Source organism: Hyla sarda, chromosome 11, assembly GCF_029499605.1.
Source record: "Hyla sarda isolate aHylSar1 chromosome 11, aHylSar1.hap1, whole genome shotgun sequence".
Classification (NCBI taxonomy): domain Eukaryota; kingdom Metazoa; phylum Chordata; class Amphibia; order Anura; family Hylidae; genus Hyla; species Hyla sarda.
The window spans coordinates 4,022,774-4,045,171 of NC_079199.1; the positions used below are offsets into that span (position 1 = coordinate 4,022,774).

At 48.2% G+C, this 22,398-nt stretch overlaps 2 protein-coding genes across 5 annotated transcripts in view; one reads left to right on the top strand and one right to left on the bottom strand.

Moving 5' to 3' along the window:
- EML5 (EMAP like 5) overlaps window positions 1-11,678 on the bottom strand; it is a 151,480-nt gene extending 139,802 nt beyond the window's left edge. The window contains exons 1-2 of one of the 3 annotated variants that reach the window (XM_056545621.1): window positions 11,458-11,678; window positions 9,674-9,851 (exon numbers count right to left, since the gene is read on the bottom strand). In XM_056545621.1, the coding sequence (XP_056401596.1) occupies window positions 9,674-9,851; window positions 11,458-11,528 (249 nt within the window). In that variant the 5' untranslated portion in view covers window positions 11,529-11,678. Of the gene's footprint in view, window positions 1-9,673; window positions 9,852-10,929; window positions 10,965-11,457 lie in introns of those variants that run through there. The other 2 variants (XM_056545622.1, XM_056545623.1) reach the window with 2 other exon arrangements.
- The window catches only part of TTC8 (tetratricopeptide repeat domain 8), a 42,634-nt gene continuing 31,822 nt past the window's right edge, over window positions 11,587-22,398 (top strand). The window contains exons 1-2 of one of the 2 annotated variants that reach the window (XM_056545626.1): window positions 11,587-11,827; window positions 18,451-18,477. In XM_056545626.1, coding sequence (XP_056401601.1) covers window positions 11,726-11,827; window positions 18,451-18,477 — 129 coding nt within the window. In that variant the 5' untranslated portion in view covers window positions 11,587-11,725. The remainder of the gene's footprint in view (window positions 11,828-18,450; window positions 18,478-22,398) is intronic. The other variant, XM_056545627.1, reaches the window with a different exon arrangement.

Below are 22,398 nucleotides of genomic sequence, written 5' to 3' on the forward strand. Positions count from 1 at the left end.
ATCTGGGACAAAACAGGAGGAGCTGCTGTGGTGGCCCAGTACAGGAGTTGCTCTCCTGTACCCTTTTCTGTCCTGTGTGGCACACTCTATTTCAGTGTCCCCGGGGTCCACCTCCATGCTATGTACCCTAAATGGTTAACAGTGCCGTATGTTATTTATTCATTTGTCTTTGAGGTTAAAGGGGTTATCCAGGAAAAAAAACTTTTTTTTATATATATATCAACTGGCTCCAGAAAGTTAAAAAGATTTGTAAATTACTTCTATTAAAAAATCTTAATCCTTTCAGTACTTATGAGCTTCTGAAGTTAAGGTTGTTCTTTTCTGTCTAAGTGCTCTCTGATGACACCTGTCTTGGGAGCCGCCTAGTTTAGAAGAGGTTTGCTATGGGGATTTGCTTCTAAACTGGGTGTTTCCCGAGACAGGTGTCATCAGAGAGCACTTAGACAGAAAAGAACAACCTTAACTTCAGAAGCTCATAAGTACTGAAAGGATTAAGATTTTTTTAATAGAAGTAATTTACAAATCTACGAAGAAAGCAGGTAAATGCCAGCGATTAGGAAACGTCACCTTTATTGGAACCACGTAAAATCATCGACATGGAGAGACAAACATTTAAAATTCCAGGAATCAGCGCCAAGCATGACGCGTTTCAGGTCATGTGACCTTTCATCAGATGCAAGATGAAAGGTCACATGACCTGAAACGCGTCATGCTTGGCGCTGATTCCTGGAATTTTAAATGTTTGTCTCTCCATATCGATGATTTTACGTGGTTCCAATAAAGGTGACGTTTCCTAATCGCTGGCATTTACCTGCTTTCTTGGTATTCTTGGAGGACTTCATTGCCGTGCGGTGGCCGGGTGAGCTGACTACTCTTCTACTTTTTACAAATTTACAAATCTGTTTAACTTTCTGGAGCCAGTTGATATATATAAAAAAAAGTTTTTCCTGGATAACCCCTTTAATGTGCCTTTAAGTGTTGTTACTAAGCCTTATGTAACCAGGGAAGGTGTCAGTGACCAGGTGACTTGTAGGTGACCTATGGGAGTCCTCCAAAGTGCTCCCTTAAATATTAGGGAGGAGCTAGTTCAGTTCAGTGTAAGCTGAGGAGCAGTACAGACAAGACCTGAGAGTGTCTGATGTCCTGAGGGAGACCGAGGCCTAACCCCGCCGCCACGTACGGTGAACCCCTTCAGGTAAAAGTCAAAGAATGGTAAGCAACCACAGGGGTGAAGTCTAGTCAGTCATAGTCAAGTCTATCAAGTCTAAAGTCAGCGTGGGACTGCATAATTGAGTCCAAGTCCACTACAAGTCCCAGCGAGCCCGCAAGACTCCTAAAGTCACTGGTCATCTCCTTGGGCCTAACTGGGCTGTAAAGACTATAACATCTGTCTGCCTCAGTAAAGCTGCCATTGTTCCGTAACGTTGCATCGGACTGATTATTTGCCCGGTGCCAGCCCAGGAACCAGCAGCCCTACCTTGGGTGGTGTAGAGGGTAACCATGCCCTGGCGTCACAAACACAAGGGGTTAATGCCATCTTCCCCTAGGGTAATAACATCTGCCCTTCCATCACACCCTCACCACATTGGGGAACGTGCAAATGCCAAAGGCTGTCTGGGTATGATGGGAGTTGTAGTTTGCAACAGCCGGGAGCCACATTTGAGAACCCTGATCTAAATGGATTATCTAAACACAGGGTTTCCTAACCAGCTGCAAAACTACAACTCCCAGCATGCTCAGACAGCCAATGGCCCTCCGGTCTCACTGGGAGTTGTAGTTTTGAAACATCTGGAGGTCCACTGCTCTAAGAGAAGGAAGAATGCGTTACAAGAATGATAGGAGTTGTGGTTTGCAACAGCTGGATAGCCATAGATTGGGGAAAAGGCAGGAGCTTGCATACAACAGCAGAAGGGTGTCAGTGCATGATGGGGGTTGTAGATTTGCAACATCTGGAGGTACCCTGCTTGAAGAGATCAAAGAAGGAGCCACAGGCTTAATGGGAGTTGTAGTTATTTTTTTAACAGCTGGAGGCACCCTAGTTGGGAAATATTTTGAATGTTTCCATTTACTGACAGCCAGCAAAGACTGCGACATGATAAAAGCGTGAAACAGCACCACCGCTGTCCATGTATTGTGTCTGGTATTGCAGCTACACTCCACTAAAGTAAATGTGACTAAGCTGCAATACCCCCAAACTACCTGTGGACAGGTGTGGCGCTGAAGAAAATCGGCCTCTGTTTTCTGCAACCGAGCTCTTATATCTTGTGAGTTTTCTGTTTGTCCCTGGGTGGGTGCAGGAGGGAAGGTGCGTTCCTGGCAGCGTGCCTCCCTCCATTATATATATATCCAGCCCCTTCCAGCCACCCCACAAGCTGAGGCTGCAGAGGAGAAATGGCTGAGACAAGTGGTGCCCGGGGGGCCTCCCTGGTGCCACCTTTTTCTCATGCTGCCATCTCATCCTGATGACTCGGAGAGTGACATGTGTGTAGAAGTAGAGAGGCCGCTCCCTGGGATGGTGACAGGAGGCGGCATCCAGCTTTGGATAATCTATGAGCAGCTCAGGAATAAGAGGCGCTGAGCACAGAGCTGCCCCAGATTCCTGACTGTCAGTGACTAATGGGTATGGGACCGGTGTCCCCCAATCACAGAGGGCAGGGGAGGGGGTGCTGGGGACTGCAGGGACCCTAACACCCAATACCTGAGTCCACATCTGCATTGTGATCTCCCAACATGTTCCCCAACCCATAGATCAGTGTTTCCCAGTCAGGGTGTCTTCAGCTGTTGCAAAACTACAACTCCCAGCATGCCCGGACAGCCTTTGGCTGTCCGGGCATGCTGGGAGTTGTAGTTTTGCAACAGCTGGATGCAGTGTTTCCCAACCAGGGTGCATCCAGCTGTTGCAAAACTACAACTCCAAGCATGCAGTTGGACGTTGCATGCTCCCCAACCAGTGACTCTCCAGCCTTTGCAAAACTACAAATTCCAGCATGCTCAAACACAGCCTTTGTCTGTCCGGGCATGCTGGGAGTTGTAGTTTTGCAACAGCTGGAGGTACACTGGTTAGGAAACAGTGTGATAGATCTTCATCTGTTACAGAACTATAACTTCCATTATGTCTTGATGTTTATTGGATGCAGCATGCAAGAACTGCACATACTCCCCAACACGAGGCTCTCCAGATTTTGCGACCATGTAGCATTCAAGCACTTGCATGTTCACCAACCTGTGGCAAAGCTACATCATTTTTGGCGCATAATGCATAACAAAATGCATGCAGAAAACTGCAGCACTAACCTGGCCTTAGAGAAACCGCATCGCACATGCCGCTATGTGAACAAGGGCTGAAAGCTAATGGCTTAGATCTAATGACAATATTGTCTATACTGATACATAGTAGAAAACCTTCACCAGTGTGAGGCGGGGTTCACACCACGTTTTTGCAATACAGGACGCGTATCAGTTTTTTGATTTAAAAAAAAACGGATTCCTCAAAACCTGACTAAACTGTATCAAAACATGTGTACAGATTTTAATCCGTACACGGTTTGAAAAATGATGTCCGGTTACATCTGTTCTTTAAGAAAAATAACATATACGTTTTAAATTTTTCATTCTGTTATGAATAAAGTTTCCCTTGTTTGATTGAAATTCACTGTGCAAAGAAAAACACTGTGCAAAGTCAAAAACCGAATGGTGAAAACCGGATGGAACCGTACGCACATACTGTTCTGTATGGTTCCCATTGACTCCCATGTAAACAAAAAAAATGTACACGTTTCAATATGGTTTTTCACCCGAACCAAAAACCGTGGTAGGGTACGGTTTTAGGTATGAAAAAAAAAACTGACAAAACCGTACAGGATGCAAAACGGACACAACCGGATGCATCTTTTGGCATACGGTTTTCAATACGGTTCCATACGGTTTTCAAATTGAAACTGTATACGGGAACTGTATTGCAAAAACGTGGTGTGAGCCCGGCCTAAGCAGGACCCGGTCATGGCAGGCTATCAGCTTCTGATTTGTGTGGTGATGAATAAGCGCTCTATAATTAATTCTGACCCCTTTGTTTCGGGCTCCAGGGTCACGTACAGACCCCCCTCCCCCTCTCACCTTATTCATTCACTTAACCCAATTGCTGGGTGGCTCCTGGGATTTTACATGTAAGTGAATGGGAAGGAGACTGATTGATAATCAATAGCGGTACAGGAAGCCTATTCATACCGGGCGTCTCCTGACATCTTATAGTGAATGATCTCCGTGCAGGAGCACAAATACATGACAGGCGGCTGCTGATCCAATGCAAATAGTGATCTAGTGTATTGTGGAGCGCTTAGTCAGATAATCTGCCGCCATTCTGCGCCATTCTGTAACTAATGACAGCCGGACCTGACACACACCACCATCTTAGGCGACATGAGAGTGAAAAACTCGGCAACTCACCACTGCTGCACAACCAACTTGGCTTTAATCCAAAGTATAAGTCAGGAGACACATCATGGCTGGGGAGGGGGAGGGGAAGGATTGAGGCAGGGGGTACCATGGAACTTCCCCCACATACACCACCATCTTACATGCAGCCGGCGTTTGAGTTCATACCTAGTATTTTGGTCAGTATTTTTAGACAACTATAATGGAAAGATTTGCACCAAGACAATGCTCTGTGAGCTAAACATCCTCTACTCCAGACTGATACATTGAAGCAAATTATCAGAGAGATCAGGACAGCTTGGTATACAGAGCATTGTCTAGACTGGATACAATTGTATCACTTCTCAGCTGAGAGCAGGACTAGCTATGTACAATGTATCAGTCTGGAGTCCAGGATGTTTAGCTCACAGAGCATTGTCTAGACTGGATACAATTGTATCACTTCTCAGCTGAGAGCAGGACTAGCTATGTACAATGTATCAGTCTGGAGTCCAGGATGTTTAGCTCACAGAGCATTGTCTAGACTGGATACAATTGTATCACTTCTCAGCTGAGAGCAGGACTAGCTATGTACAATGTATCAGTCTGGAGTCCAGGATGTTTAGCTCACAGAGCATTGTCTAGACTGGATACAATTGTATCACTTCTCAGCTGAGAGCAGGACTAGCTATGTACAATGTATCAGTCTGGAGTCCAGGATGTTTAGCTCACAGAGCATTGTCTAGACTGGATACAATTGTATCACTTCTCAGCTGAGAGCAGGACTAGCTATGTACAATGTATCAGTCTGGGGTCCAGGATGTTTAGCTCACAGAGCATTGTCTAGACTGGATACAATTGTATCACTTCTCAGCGGAGATCAGGACTAGCTATGTACAATGTATCAGTCTGGGGTCCAGGATGTTTAGCTCACAGAGCATTGTCTAGACTGGATACAATTGTATCACTTCTCAGCTGAGAGCAGGACTAGCTATGTACAATGTATCAGTCTGGGGTCCAGGATGTTTAGCTCACAGAGCATTGTCTAGACTGGATACAATTGTATCACTTCTCAGCTGAGCGCAGGACTAGCTATGTACAATGTATCAGTCTGGAGTCCAGGATGTTTAGCTCACAGAGCATTGTCTAGACTGGATACAATTGCGCCAATCTCCCATACCCTCCAGTGTGATGGATTGCGGTCGCTGTGTGGGAGTTCTAAGTTCTCCTGCCATACAAATCCTCTGATCAGAGAGAAGTGCAGGTACGAGAGTGGAATGATAAAGCTGAACGCACCAGAGACCGCAGGCCAAACAACTAACAGAATAATGAAGAAGTGACTGGCGCTGAAGACGCTGTGTAAATACTCAGCAGCAGCTCTGTCTGGGCTTATACGTTCACTGTGCCTGTGGGGATTTATTCTAGATAGTAGATTATTAAAGGTAGATTTTTCTACTTTATACAAAGGGTTAATATTCCATGTAGCCAACCTGTATGACTGCACGCCGGACCTGTATGACTGCACGCCCTGACCTGTATGACTGCACGCCCTGACCTGTATGACTGCACGCCCTGACCTGTATGACTGCACGCCCTGACCTGTATGACTGCACGCCCTGACCTGTATGACTGCACGCCCTGACCTGCATGACTGCACGCCGGACCTGTATGACTGCACGCCGGACCTGTATGACTGCACGCCCTGACCTGTATGACTGCACGCCCTGACCTGTATGACTGCACGCCCTGACCTGTATGACTGCACGCCCTGACCTGTATGACTGCACGCCGGACCTGTATGACTGCACGCCGGACCTGTATGACTGCACGCCGGACCTGTATGACTGCACGCCCTGACCTGTATGACTGCACGCCCTGACCTGTATGACTGCACGCCCTGACCTGTATGACTGCACGCCCTGACCTGTATGACTGCACGCCCTGACCTGTATGACTGCACGCCCTGACCTGTATGACTGCACGCCCTGACCTGTATGACTGCACGCCCTGACCTGTATGACTGCACGCCCTGACCTGTATGACTGCACGCCGGACCTGTATGACTGCACGCCGGACCGGTATGACTGCACGCCGGACCTGTATGACTGCACGCCGGACCTGTATGACTGCACGCCGGACCGGTATGACTGCACGCCGGACCGGTATGACTGCACGCCGGACCGGTATGACTGCACGCCCTGACCTGTATGACTGCACGCCCTGACCTGTATGACTGCACGCCCTGACCTGTATGACTGCACGCCCTGACCTGTATGACTGCACGCCGGTCCTGTATGACTGCACGCCGGTCCTGTATGACTGCACGCCGGACCTGTATGACTGCACGCCGGACCTGTATGACTGCACGCCGGACCTGTATGACTGCACGCCGGACCGGTATGACTGCACGCCGGACCGGTATGACTGCACGCCGGACCGGTATGACTGCACGCCGGACCGGTATGACTGCACGCCGGTCCTGTATGACTGCACGCCGGTCCTGTATGACTGCACGCCGGACCGGTATGACTGCACGCCGGACCGGTATGACTGCACGCCGGACCGGTATGACTGCACGCCGGACCTGTATGACTGCACGCCCTGACCTGTATGACTGCACGCCCTGACCTGTATGACTGCACGCCCTGACCTGTATGACTGCACGCCCTGACCTGTATGACTGCACGCCCTGACCTGTATGACTGCACGCCCTGACCTGTATGACTGCACGCCCTGACCTGTATGACTGCACGCCCTGACCTGTATGACTGCACGCCGGACCTGTATGACTGCACGCCGGACCTGTATGACTGCACGCCGGACCTGTATGACTGCACGCCGGACCGGTATGACTGCACGCCGGACCGGTATGACTGCACGCCCTGACCTGTATGACTGCACGCCCTGACCTGTATGACTGCACGCCCTGACCTGTATGACTGCACGCCCTGACCTGTATGACTGCACGCCCTGACCTGTATGACTGCACGCCCTGACCTGTATGACTGCACGCCCTGACCTGTATGACTGCACGCCGGACCTGTATGACTGCACGCCGGACCGGTATGACTGCACGCCGGACCTGTATGACTGCACGCCGGACCTGTATGACTGCACGCCGGACCGGTATGACTGCACGCCGGACCGGTATGACTGCACGCCGGACCGGTATGACTGCACGCCCTGACCTGTATGACTGCACGCCCTGACCTGTATGACTGCATTCCCTGACCTGTATGACTGCACGCCCTGACCTGTATGACTGCACGCCGGTCCTGTATGACTGCACGCCGGTCCTGTATGACTGCACGCCGGACCTGTATGACTGCACGCCGGACCTGTATGACTGCACGCCGGACCTGTATGACTGCACGCCGGACCGGTATGACTGCACGCCGGACCGGTATGACTGCACGCCGGACCGGTATGACTGCACGCCGGACCGGTATGACTGCACGCCGGTCCTGTATGACTGCACGCCGGTCCTGTATGACTGCACGCCGGACCGGTATGACTGCACGCCGGACCGGTATGACTGCACGCCGGACCGGTATGACTGCACGCCGGACCGGTATGACTGCACGCCGGACCTGTATGACTGCACGCCCTGACCTGTATGACTGCACGCCCTGACCTGTATGACTGCACGCCCTGACCTGTATGACTGCACGCCCTGACCTGTATGACTGCACGCCCTGACCTGTATGACTGCACGCCCTGACCTGTATGACTGCACGCCCTGACCTGTATGACTGCACGCCCTGACCTGTATGACTGCACGCCGGACCTGTATGACTGCACGCCGGACCTGTATGACTGCACGCCGGACCGGTATGACTGCACGCCGGACCGGTATGACTGCACGCCCTGACCTGTATGACTGCACGCCCTGACCTGTATGACTGCACGCCCTGACCTGTATGACTGCACGCCCTGACCTGTATGACTGCACGCCGGTCCTGTATGACTGCACGCCGGTCCTGTATGACTGCACGCCGGACCTGTATGACTGCACGCCGGACCTGTATGACTGCACGCCGGACCTGTATGACTGCACGCCGGACCGGTATGACTGCACGCCGGACCGGTATGACTGCACGCCGGACCGGTATGACTGCACGCCGGACCGGTATGACTGCACGCCGGACCGGTATGACTGCACGCCGGTCCTGTATGACTGCACGCCGGTCCTGTATGACTGCACGCCGGTCCTGTATGACTGCACGCCGGACCGGTATGACTGCACGCCGGACCGGTATGACTGCACGCCGGACCGGTATGACTGCACGCCGGACCGGTATGACTGCACGCCGGACCGGTATGACTGCACGTGTCAGGGCGGTGCACGTGTGTGTCCTACGTGAGAGGTGTATATGTGGTAAAGTATTTTCTATGGAGAACCAGTTTACAGCCGTCAGAACCAGTCCATAATCGCGGGCGCCCTGAGTGACGGCGATAAAGATCTCATCTGGGAGATTATCATGTCTGCAGCTGAAAGGACCCATCACATCCCATCAGGAGCCAGGAAGACAGGGACACCCGGGCCGTGCACCACGATGACAGTGACTGACAACCAAGTGATAGAACATTCTGCATCATCACATTCTGCTTCGTCCTCATACAAACTCAGAGGAGGGGAGAAGAATGTGGACAATAACCAGAAATACAGGACCCCATAGGCCACAACCATCAGCACAAGGTTATAGGTTCGCTAAGGGCCCATTTACACTACGTATAATACGGAAAATAAGGTGCAACAGCCTCTTATTGCCCTCAATGGGATTCTGCTGCACCATTCACACTATGCCACGGAAATTCCGGATGCCAGACTCAGAATGAATAGACTCTGCTCTAAAATGCGTAGCTGTCTATTGAGACGGCGCATTTCCGAGTTTTGCCAGCGCCTGGTCCAGAAGCGGAGATTCTGTAGTGTGAATGACACTTTACTGTCATTTCTGTGTCTTCCCCCAATTCTTTGCATAGAACAAACGTGCAACAATGTTAATCCTGATCCTGCTGGTTCATGAATGCAATGGCCAGAACTGCAGTAAATACGGTCACACACAGGCAACCGCTTCCCAGGCATTTTACATTGATGGCCTATCCTGAGCATAGACCAGTGTCTCAACCAGTTTGCCTCCGGGTATAGAAAAACTAAAACTACTAGCATCCTGGGAGTTTTGGTTTTGCAACAGCTGGAGGCCGCCCCCCCCCCCAACAACAATTTCAATAACTTGACAAGCACCAAAGAAAACTGGCATACCTGGACAAAGCACTGGATCAGGGATGGACTCGCACTGGATCGGGGATGGACTCGCACTGGATCGGGGATGGACTCGCACTGGATCGGGGATGGACTCGCACTGGATCGGGGATGGACTCGCACTGGATCGGGGATGGACTCGCACTGGATCAGGGATAGCTGCCTTTTCACGTACATCCTATAGAGACAAATATTTAAGTTCACCATTAGAACTAACACAACTAAAGGTCTCACAGTTTAGGGTCTTTCTTGGCCAATCTCCTCCTCCTACAGGGTTCATGGCAGCGTTTTCCAAACATTGTGGGGGAGATTTATCAAAACCTGTGTAGAGGAAGAGCGGTGCAGTTTTCAGTTTTCATTGTCCTCTATATCTAGTTGCTATAGGCAACTACACCTCTCTTCCTCTGTACAGGTGTTGATAAATCTCCCCCTGTGTCTCCAGCTGTTGCAAAACTACAACTCCCAGCCTTCGGCTGTCCGTGCATGCTGGGAGTTGTAGTTTCGCAACAGCTGGGAGCACACTGTTTGGAAAACACTGGTGTAAGGTATAAAAGATTCCTGCTGTGATCAATAATAAAATGTTCCCGCTCCTGACAGATTGTGTTGTCCAATTCTAGTGCTGCATAGGAGTTGTAGGAAAGAAGGGCGACATGCAGGAGAGTGTAACCAATGAGGAAACAGTTGTGGCCCCACTGGAGTCTAAGGCCCCGTTCCCATGGTGGAATTTCCAAGCAGAATTCAGCCGAAAAATTCCACCTAAGCAGCCTCCTATTGTTTTCAATGGGATTCTGCTGCACATGAATTCGGCTCAGATATACATCGCGGTCAATAGAGACAAATACAAACCCATTGATTTCTATGGCCAAACTGAATGACCGAGTGCAGTGGTCTTCAACCTGCGGACCTCCAGATGTTGCAAAACTACAACTCCCAGCATGCCCGGACAGCCGTTGGCTGTCCGGGCATGCTGGGAGTTGTAGTTTTGCAACATCTGGAGGTCCGCAGGTTGGAGACCACTGACCTAGTGACTCAAAAGCTCGGACTGCACTTTTCAAATGGCGCATAGGTCCATAAGTCAATAGGTGACTCCACAACGTCATAAAAATCAAAGGGGTCTGCTGCTCCTGTTAATAGTATATGTTGGCGTTATGCTAAACGGATACGACTAACAGGGGCAGGAAAGTAGTGTGAAGCGGGCCTAAAGGGGTCACTAATGTAGGGGACAGGGGGGGAAAGATGATTTTTATCGATTATACCGGCAACATCCTGCGCCCATTGGTGAATACACTGTGGTGGCGGTTTCGGCTTTGGGTGAGGGAGGGGTTAAATGTCTACGCGCCACAAGAGAGACAAAAACGTCCAATCTAAATTTACACCCAGGAGCCCACAAAAACGGAAAGGCGGTCGTAATCCGCGCTTATCTATGTTCCTGACACCGCAAATATGACAGGAAAGTCAGTGATATGGGTCGAAAACAGATCAAATTCCTCATAAACCGCGCACGGACATTAAATCGCGGGGGCAGGATGGAGATTTTTACATATTCTTGGGCAAATTATTTTTAAATTTCTGTAATAATTCCCTAATGATGGCGCCATAGTTGATCTTACGCCTTCACAATACACTATTATACACCCTTCTGAGGTAATATCCAGTACAGACAATGGTGGTTACCCATAGCAACCATTCAGATTCCTGCTTTTTTTTTACATTGTAGGTTAGAAAATGAAAGCAGTAATGTGATTGGTTGCTAGGGATGACACCCTGACTACACTGTCACGTGCCTGGTAATATCTGCCCGCGGCTTCACTGGAGAAAATATCAACAACGTCCACAAGGACCGTGATTCCGCCATCAGGCACACACGGACAGCTGCAGACAGGACCCCGCATCTCCCAGCAGGCAGCGCGGCGGGCAGCCCTCCCACTCTGAGGACCCGGCGGTTGCTACGCAGAGGACGCTGAGCCTGCGCCGTTGTCAGGGTGACGGGGCCCGCTCCTCCGCTGCTCCTCCCGGTTTTTCCCGGTGTCTGTGCTCCGGATAGGGCTGGACATGGATCCTCTTCTTCAGGCCTGGAGCTATTTCCGCCGTAGGAAGTTCGAGCGTTGCTCCCAGGTGTGCGGCCTGATCCTGGAGAAGGAGCCCTGCGACCAGGTGAGGAGGAGCACAGCTGAGGGTTACTGTATCTAAGCCTGGTATTTGTGATACTGTCACCTCTGCTGTGTATCTTAGTCTATCATGTGTGAAACTGTCTGCTCAGCTGTCTAGATAAGCCTGTCACGTGTCATACTGTCTACTCAGCTGTGTATCTAAGCCTGTCACGTGTCATGCTGTGTATCTAAGCCTGTCACATCTGTGCAGCTGTGTATCTAAGCCTGTTACGTGTCATACTGTCTACACAGATGTGTATCTAAGCCTGTCACGTCTGCGCAGCTGTGTATCTAAGCCTGTCACGTGTCATGCTGTGTATCTAAGCCTGTCACGTCTGCGCAGCTGTGTATCTAAGTCTGTCACGTGTCATACTGTCTGCACAGATGTGTATCTATCTCAGCCTGTCATTAGAGATGAGCAAACTTACAGTAAATTCGATTCGTCACAAACTTCTCGGCTCGGCAGTTGATGACTTATCCTGCATAAATTAGTTCAGCTTTCCGGTGCTCGTCCGGTGGCTGGAAAAGGTGGATACAGTCCTAATAAAGAGTCTCCTAGGACTGTATCCACCTTTTCCAGCCCACGGGAGCACCTGAAAGCTGAACTAATTTATGCAGGATAAGTCATCAACTGCCGAGCCGAGAAGTTCGTGACAAATGAAATTTACTGTAAGTTTGCTCATCTCTACCTGTCATGATAGTCCATGTAAAGAAGATGAATGGTGCCCAGTGTCAGACTTCAAGTCCTTGGGCGCTCAGTCCTCAAGACCCGACCACGGCCCAATAAATCGAGGTGGAAGACGACCCTGCAGACAAGAGAAATGAGAAGACAGGCAACGTTTCCTCTTCATAATAAAGTCTTTGACGGCTGAATAAAAGCACTTGGACTAAGCCTGTCATGAGTCGCACGGCTCTCTCAGCTGTGTATCTAATCCTGTCACGTATGATAGTCTGCTCAGCTGTGTATCTAAGCCTGTCATGAGTCATACAGCCCTCTCAGCTGTGTATCTAATCCTGTCACGTATGATAGTCTGCTCAGCTGTGTATCTAAGCCTGTCATGAGTCACACTGCCCTCTCACCTGTGTTTCTGTCACGTATAATGTCTGCTCAGCTGTGTATCTAATCCTGTCACGTATAATGTCTGCTCAGCTGTGTATCTAATCCTGTCACGTATAATGTCTGCTCAGCTGTGTATCTAATCCTGTCACGTATAATGTCTGCTCAGCTGTGTATCTAAACCTGTCACGTATGATAGCCTGCTCAGCTGTGTATCTAAACCTGTCACGTATGATAGTCTGCTCAGCTGTGTATCTAAGCCTGTCATGAGTCACACTGCCCTCTCACCTGTGTTTCTGTCACGTATAATGTCTGCTCAGCTGTGTATCTAATCCTGTCATGTATAATGTCTGCTCAGCTGTATATCTAAACCTGTCACGTATAATGTCTGCTCAGCTGTATATCTAAACCTGTCACGTATGATAGCCTGCTCAGCTGTGTATCTAAACCTGTCACGTATGATAGCCTGCTCAGCTGTGTATCTAAGTGTGTGATACTGTCTGCTGAGCTGCTGTATCTAAGCCTGTCGTGTGTATCTAACCCTTTGCTGACCTAAGTTCTTTTCACTTGGTCTATGGAGATTTGTGTCTTGCACTTATACGGACACTACAATGTGTCTGCCTTATGTAGGTCTGTAGGGATCCACAAGTCGCGATCTGACCATTTAGTCGCGGTCGCCATTACCGTATCCTCAGTGTTTCTCTATGGAGGGGAACGTTCTCAAGAATCCTACGTGGTCAGAATCCTGTGACTGTCGCAGATCGCCAACAGCTCGTCCTCTATAGGGAAATAATCAAGGTCACTGCTGCGATTTCACCGTGACTCAGGGGAGATTTTGGAATCCTCATGGTATATATCGGTGGAGCAGACGGTGCTATTTTATTGTTTTATCCCCTGCACTGTCACGTACGTTTTTTTTTTACATTTATTTTTATTATATGTGCTCTCCGTTTCCATGGATCCTAAATTACTCTTATTGGCAGAGCGAACAAGGTCAGCAAAGCTTTTACTTTTACCCTATACCCTAGGTGTCCAACCTGTCACTCTCCAGCTATTGCAAAACTACAACTCCCAGCATGCCTGTGGCTTATTGTTTGATTTCTTAGATCAGTGGTCTCCAAGCTGTGGACCTCCAGATGTTACAAAACTACAACTCCAAGCATGCCCGGACAGCCATTGGCAGCGTAATTGCTGAGCGGTATATCTGAAATTCTGCTGTGTGAACATTGCCTAAGACAGTGTTTGCTGACCTGTGTGCCTCCAGCTGTTGCAAAACTACAACTCCCAGCATGCCCGAACAGCCTTAGGCTGTCCGGGCATGATGGGATTTGTAGTTTTGCAACAGCTGCAGGAACCCTGGTTTGGAAACTTTGCTTTAAAGGTGATCTCCAGCAAAAAATAACCACAGTACAGGACCCGGCGCTCAGTGAGGAGCGCATGTCACCTACCGGCATGCCGCGCTCCATTCATTCCTATGGGAGCGCCGAAAAGACCTTGTACTCGGGCATCATCGGCGCTCCCATAGGAATGAATAGAGCACGTGCCATCTACCAGTAGACTACACACACTCCTCACTGAGAGCGCGGGGGGCCCCAGCGGCCGGACCCCCTGTGGAGAGGGGATAAGTTATTTTTCGCCGGAGTACTCCTTTAAGTTCTTGACTACTTTGCTGAAATGTTGCTTCTCTATGGATTTTGTATCTGCAAATCCTTTCGGAAAACCTTTAGCATTTCTGCAAATAGTGAATGTACCCTCAGAGTAGGCGGGAAATCGGTAGCGTTTCCGCAGCGGCAAGTCCACACCAAATCGTGCGTATTTGGGGCCGAATATGCTAATAATTTAATGTCGCAGTTGCAAATATTGTTGCAGATCTGAGTCAGATTCATCACTCCTGAAGCCAAACTACTTCTAATTTAGGGACTACACTACGACATTTTGTAGAGCCACAGATTGGTTTTAAAGGGGTATTCCAGGCCAAAACTTTTTTTTTTTTATATATATCAACTGGCTCCGGAAAGTTAAACAGATTTGTAAATTACTTCTATTAAAAAATCTTAATCCTTCCAATAGTTATTAGCTTCTGAAGTTGAGTTGCTGTTTTCTGTCTAACTGCTTTCTGATGATTCACATCCCAGGAGCTGTGCAGCTCCTATGGGGATATTTTCCCATCATGCACAGCTCCCGGGATGTGACATCATCATTGAGCAGTTAGACAGAAAACTTCAGAAGCTAATAACTATTGGAAGGGTTAAGATTTTTTAATAGAAGTAATTTACAAATAGCCAGTTGATATATAACACAAAATTTTTGCCTGGAATACCCCTTTAACCGTTGATTGATCGCTGTTCTCCACTATATAGCACAGAGCTCAATATATTTCTTTGGATTGCAGCTGGAGCTCAATAGTTAAAGTCCATTTGTATCACTACAATAAGTTCAGTGGAGCCGTAACCAAAACCTGCAGGTGATCGGACACAATTCACACTCTAGATTCCAATGGGTCATTATAATGTTTGTGGACTGGTATAATGTATCACGTGACATAATATATTCTATTATAGATGGCGGTTTTTGCTGCTTTTTTCAGAATTGGGACAGGAAACAAAATACAACTACAGTGTGAGTGTGAATAAGTATTAAGAGAAGTGGCCGTCCTGATGGATTTACATCGAGTATTTCCATGATTTTGTGGTGCGGTACTTGCATATGGGAACAGTCAGGGCTATGGGGGGAGGAGGAGATCCATAATCAGATTAGGTACTAATAAGATGATCCTGAGGAGGCTGGATGTAGGGGATGTCCTCTACATCAGGGTGTGTAATATACCGTATATACACGTCTATATACACTGTCCTCTACATCAGGGTGTGTGTGTAATATACCGTATATACACGTCTATATACACTGTCCTCTACATCAGGGTGTGTGTGTAATATACCGTATATACACGTCTATATACACTGTCCTCTACATCAGGGTGTGTGTGTAATATACCGTATATACACGTCTATATACACTGTCCTCTACATCAGGGTGTGTGTGTAATATACCGTATATACACGTCTATATACACTGTCCTCTACATCAGGGTGTGTGTGTGTAATATACCGTATATACACGTCTATATACACTGTCCTCTACATCAGGGTGTGTGTGTGTAATATACCGTATATATACACGTCTATATACAATGTCCTCTACATCAGGGTGTGTGTGTGTAATATACCGTATATATACACGTCTATATACAATGTCCTCTACATCAGGGTGTGTGTGTAATATACCGTATATACACGTCTATATACACTGTCCTCCACATCAGGGTGTGTGTGTAATATACCGTATATACACGTCTATATACACTGTCCTCTACATCAGGGTGTATGTGTAATATACCGTATATACACGTCTATATACACTGTCCTCTACATCAGGGTGTATGTGTAATATACCATATATACTCATGTCTATATACACTGTCCTCTACATCAGGGGGTGTGTGTAATATACTGTATACATTGTCCTCTACATCAGGATGTGTGTGTAAAATATACCGTATATACACTTTCTCTATCGGCTCCATTGGGGGACACAGACCGTAGGTATATGCTGCTGTTTTTAGGCACCTCCTAGAGACAGCAGCATACACCCACAGTCTGTGTCCCCCAATGGATCCTTCGAGAAAGAGATTTTACGGTAAGGGTTAAAAAAAATCTCCTTTTCCTCTACAATATACTGTATATACACTGCCTCATACATGTCTATATACGGAGTCCATGCATAAGGAGTAACACGGGTGGTTGATATGAGCTCGGAGCGGCGTTCCCTCTTTCTTTATAGGATTATTGTTAATATTCTGCAGATGACCTTGGGACGTGACATTGGAAAACTCTAACCGTGCTCCATAGAGCGAGACGGAGCGTACGTGATGTGCGGGAGAGAACAACCTTATGTCTTGTCTGTATTAATGTTCTATTTGTGCTGATATACACGTATATTCTGTGTACTATTATATACTGCTCATATATTACATTGTATACATGCTAAAGAAAAGCCCATACAGTGGTGCATGTGATGGTGCGTCCATTGATACCTGCAGTCTTCAGCTGTATCATGTGATGCACACATGAGCCGTGGCGGTGTAGATTTATGAGCTGTTAGCAGCTGGCAGCTGTGATATCTTATTTATTGATTCATAAAGTATAGTCCTATAGCTTTATTCTGGGCAGGTATCTCAGTTTATGAACCATTAGATCAGTGTTTCCCAATCTGTGGTTGTCAAACTGTTGCAGAACTATACCTCCCAGCATGCCCTTACAGCAACCATCGTTGTATGTCTTTTGAGACGTTGAGACGCCTTTTTGGCTGCACTTTTCAGTCCAAGCCAAAACTTGTATACTCTAATGTAGTGGTGTCCAAACAGTGGCCCTCCAGATGTTGCAAAACTACAACTCCCAGCATGCCCGGACAGCCGTTGGCTGTCCGGGCATGCTGGAAGTTGTAGTTTTGCAACATCTGGAGGTCCGCAGTTTGGACACCACTACTCTAATGTGACCTAAAGGTAGTCAGTAGAGATGAGCAAATTTACAGTAAATTCGATTCGTCACGAACTTCTCGGCTCGGCAGTTGATGCCTTATCCTGCATAAATTAGTTCAGCCTTCAGGTGCTCCGGTGGGCTGGAAAAGGTGGATACAGTCCTAGGAAAGAGTCTCCTAGGAATGTATCCACCTTTTCCAGCCCACGGGAGCACCTGAAAGCTGAACTAATTTATGCAGGATAAGTCATCAACTGCCGAGCCGAGAAGTTCGTGATGAATCGAATTTACTGTAAATTCGCTCATCTCTAGTAGTCGGTCACTAGCTTAGTACGTTGGGGGTCGTTGAAGTGAATGGGGCCCGTGCCCGTCCGAGCACAGAGAGGTCTTCACCCCATTTTGAAGTTTTCTGGACGTATCCCTGCCTTGGCGGCACGAGTCGTGGTGTATGTTCACACTGAGGAGTTTACTCGAGTAATTCTGCTCGCTTATTCCTCTCCAATTCATTCAGCACTGCCAAACCCCCTTGATTTTGAATTGAATTCCGCTCCTCAGTTTTCTGCGAGCGGAATTCCGTTCCACGTGAAGAATGAACATGTTCGTTCTTCATGCGGAATCCGCATCTATATTCCAATAGACTGCAATGTTACAAAAAAAAATTCCGACGAACGCCTTTTCATGTGGAATTTGCACGGAAATTCCGCGCGAATAATAATAAAAAAAAAAAAGGGGGGGGGGGAAATTCTAACTGGTGGTTGTAGTCCAGCAAAAAAACAAAATAAAAAAAAAAACTGTTTCCGCTTATATTCCACACGGAATTCCGGGTGTAAGAAAAAAAACGGAAATTCCGTGGCGGAATTTTTAAGTGAGAATTCCTCTCCAATTCCTCAGTGTGGACATGCGGCTTTACCCTCAATCTCCTACAGGGAATAAGCAGCAATGTGTGTGAGTCTTGGTTAATAGTTTGTGTTCACCATTTGAGGTTTCTGTGTTGACCTTTTAATACAATCCTATTTTCTTTCATTGCTTCCTAAGGAAAACGTTTCTGAAGAGTTAATACAGGTAACCGTCCCGTCCCATAGACCTTAGGGGCTGTCAGAGCCTTTGTTGTTGTAGATTAGTCCATAGTGTGGGTGCAGCTTCACCAGTATTAATGTACCCAAACTAAAACCTAAGAAGAGAAAATCAATAACAATATATTGTAACCGTGTGTTCCTGTTTATGTCAGTTTAATCCATATAAGAAGTTTGTGCCATTGTTTACATTACTTCTCCTGAGTTATATCCTGTATTATACTCCAGAGCTGTACTCACTATTCTGCTGGTGAGGTCACTGTGTACATACATTACATTACTTATCCTGTACTTCTCCTGAGTTATATCCTGTATTATACTCCAGAGCTGTACTCACTATTCTGCTGGTGAGGTCACTGTGTACATACATTACATTACTTATCCTGTACTGATCCTGAGTTATATCCTGTATTATACTCCAGAGCTGTACTCACTATTCTGCTGGTGAGGTCACTGTGTACATACATTACTTATCCTGTACTGATCCTGAGTTATATCCTGTATTATACTCCAGAGCTGCACTCACTATTCTGCTGGTGAGGTCACTGTGTACATACATTACATTACTTATCCTGTACTGATCCTGAGTTATATCCTGTATTATACTCTAGAGCTGTAGTCACTATTCTGCTGGTGGGGTCACTGTGTACATACATTACATTACTTATCCTGTACTGATCCTGAGTTATATATCAGACAGGAGGCTCATATCTTGCATTAATCTTTCTTTATTAATGCCCATAGCAGAAAAATTAGAACTTTCAGTTTTAATGTATTCAAAGAAAAAACTTTTCTCAACTACAACTCCCAGCAGCCCCTCTGAGGACTCTGTAGCCAATCATAGCCCAGGAGGCTCCTATAAAGGGGGCTGCTGAACCATAACTCCTCCTCTTTCTTTCTGCTCATAGCCAGATAAGTATAGATTGTATATTGTCCTTGTTTGTTAATAGTCTCTATTAGAGATTAGTGAATAGTGTCGACCTCTGCTGTCCCTAGCGTTGCGGTACCTCCGCACCCGCTTATGGGCTATCAGAGGTCCATCTGTATTACTATTTTATTGTATTTTTACTTTTATTGTATTTTTGTTTTTATTTATCTTCTATCGTTATAGTCCTTTTTCAATAACAGATAACGCGGCACTTGTTGCGACAGCGTTTTTTTCCCTACTCACATCAGCGCTCTTTTCCCGTCCCCCCTTTTGTTACCGGGCGCCATCTTAGCCCTCCTTCTTCCTCGCTTCTTTCCCGCCGCTCCTGGCCTTCGCGCGCGTCTGACGCGCACTAAGGGGCGGCCCAAACAAGAAGCGCAGCGTTTCAGCCTATCACAACTCAGGGGAGCCGTAGTCTCGCGAGACTACGCTCCTTGGCTTTCAGCCTCCTCGGTAACTCCCACAACATCGCTCAGTCCAGCGCGTACGGTGTGGAGGAAAGGAGCCTGAACTTGCCACGGATTTTTCAGCAGGTTTTTACCCTACTTTGGCGCTAGTTAGCGGCCCCCTGGTAGCATCCCTAAGACGATCTCCCTGTTAGAACTAGGGCATACCAGGATACAGCAAGCAGTGCTGGGGGTGCAATAGTACAGTGCTTGATTTTAAAAATATTGACAGTACATCTACTGATTACTGCCTTAATCAAATATGTCTGAGGAAGCCAATTCAAACGCCTTACCATCCGCAGGCGAGGCTACTCAATTCATGAATGCGGTACAAATCCAAGAACTGATCAGTAAATCAGTTCAGGCGGCTTTGGCGTCCGCTGCGTTGCCATCCGGTTCTCAGCAAACGGTACCACCCCTTTCAGGGCCGCCAGCCTTTGCCATTGATCCGACAATTAAAAGAGGAAAATCCTCCCACAAACGCAAGCATTTGATGCCTGCTTACGACTCCCCGGCAGGGGAAGTTCAATCCATGCTCCAGGCAGCCCCCACAAGGGCCTGCCAACCCACACTACCTCCAGACTCTCTACGACCCTCGGGCCTCGAGGAGACAACTAATAAGAGGCACAGATCCGCTAGGCGGGCCAAGCCTGATTCATATGTGGACTCCACTGACGAAGATTCGTCCGCTAGCTCTGAGTCCTCCGCAGAGTCTGCTTATAATGATGAGGAAGGTGGGACAGTGACGTTACCCAATAACGTTAACCCTGACACCCAGGGTGACCCTATTTTGGACTCCCTCGGGGAGCCATTCTTTGACCCGGAGGCGATCTCACACCCTCGCTCCGGAGATTGGGCCCCTCTCCCACAAGTGTCCAACTTTGTAGAACATTGGACCCGAAGACCACTAGAGAGGGCAAATAGAAATAAATTGAGGGCAGAATGCCCTAGACCCTCCATACCGAGGAAAGTAGTTGTTACCCCGGAGGTTGACCCGATACTCATGAAGTATCTGACAAAAAATGGGAAATTCCCAAAAAAGGGCATTGAACGCTCCTTCAAATCCATACAAGACCGTATACTAGACCTTCTGGGACCTTTGACTAAGATCTTAGACCTGTCAGAACAGTCTGCTGCATCCAGCCAACCAGTAGATCTCAATCAGCTTAGAGGTTGGGCCCAAAGGGCCATTTGTATGCTCGGAGCCGCCAATACCACCTGTGCGACCGAGCGGCGTAGGTCCATCCTCATGAGATTAGACCCCCAGCTATCCCATCTAGCGGAATCTGAACCGGGTCCCTCAGCCGAGGGCATGCTTTTCGGGGACACCCTCATAAAGGATATTAACAAGTTTGTGGGGTTATTTACTTCCTTGGACAAAGCCCAATCGTCCTTGAAGAAGTCAGGGACCTCATCCAAGGTTTTTGCCAGGGCTGGCAGAAATAGGGGCCGATCTGCCGGCCGATCAAATTACTATAGGCCACCACCCAGAGCTCCAGCTCACTACGCTCAGGCTCCTCCCTCCTACCCGCTTCCAATGGCGCAACCCACACCGTTCTTTCCTCCTAGAGGAAGGCCATGGAGAGGACGCGGTGCCAGAGGCTACCCCCGATCCCGTCCGTCGACTGGTAAGTACACCCCTCCTTCCCCAGTCCCATGTCCCGGTAGGAGGCAGACTGATGTATTTTATCCACGGTTGGTCTGCGATTACGTCAGACGCATGGATATTGGATACGGTAACAGGCTACCGGATAGAGTTCTACTCCCCTCCGGAGTTGGACATAATTCCACACCCCATAAAATTTTCAGCTCTCAACGTTGCTCTCATAGACAACGAGATACAAGAGTTATTGACCAAAAAAGCCATAGTGGAAGTTTTTCCATCTTCCCCGGGATTTGTCAGCAACCTCTTCTTAGTCAAGAAGAAGGGAGGCGGTTTCCGCCCAGTGATAAACCTCCGAAATTTGAACCAACATGTGGTGTACCGCCACTTCAAAATGGAAGGGATCCACTGCCTTCGGGACCTTTTGTGGCCGGGAGATTGGCTGATAAAGGTGGACTTGAAGGACGCCTACCTTACCGTGCCCATCCACCCCTCGTCTCAACGGTTCCTCCGCTTCCTTTGGAAAGGTCGCATGTGGCAATTCTCTTGCCTCCCCTTCGGCCTATCTTCCGCCCCATGGTGCTTCACCAAACTGATGAAACCCGTGGTGGCATCTCTACGGAGCAGAGGGGTACGGATGATTATTTATCTGGACGATCTGCTTATCATGGCTCGATCCAGAGATCAGGCCATTACCCATATGGAGTGGACAGTTTCTCTGTTACAGGCCTTGGGATTCCTGATCAATCACGAGAAGTCGGTTCTCGCCCCGGCCCAGGAAATGGAGTTCCTGGGCTTTCTGGTAGATACCAATCGGGCGGTCCTCCGGCTTCCCACGTCCAAACTAGCCCTCATTCGCAAAGAAATCAGGGCTGTGCTTCGCAAGAGTCGTGTTTCACTACGCACCCTGGCTCGATTGGTAGGCCTCCTATC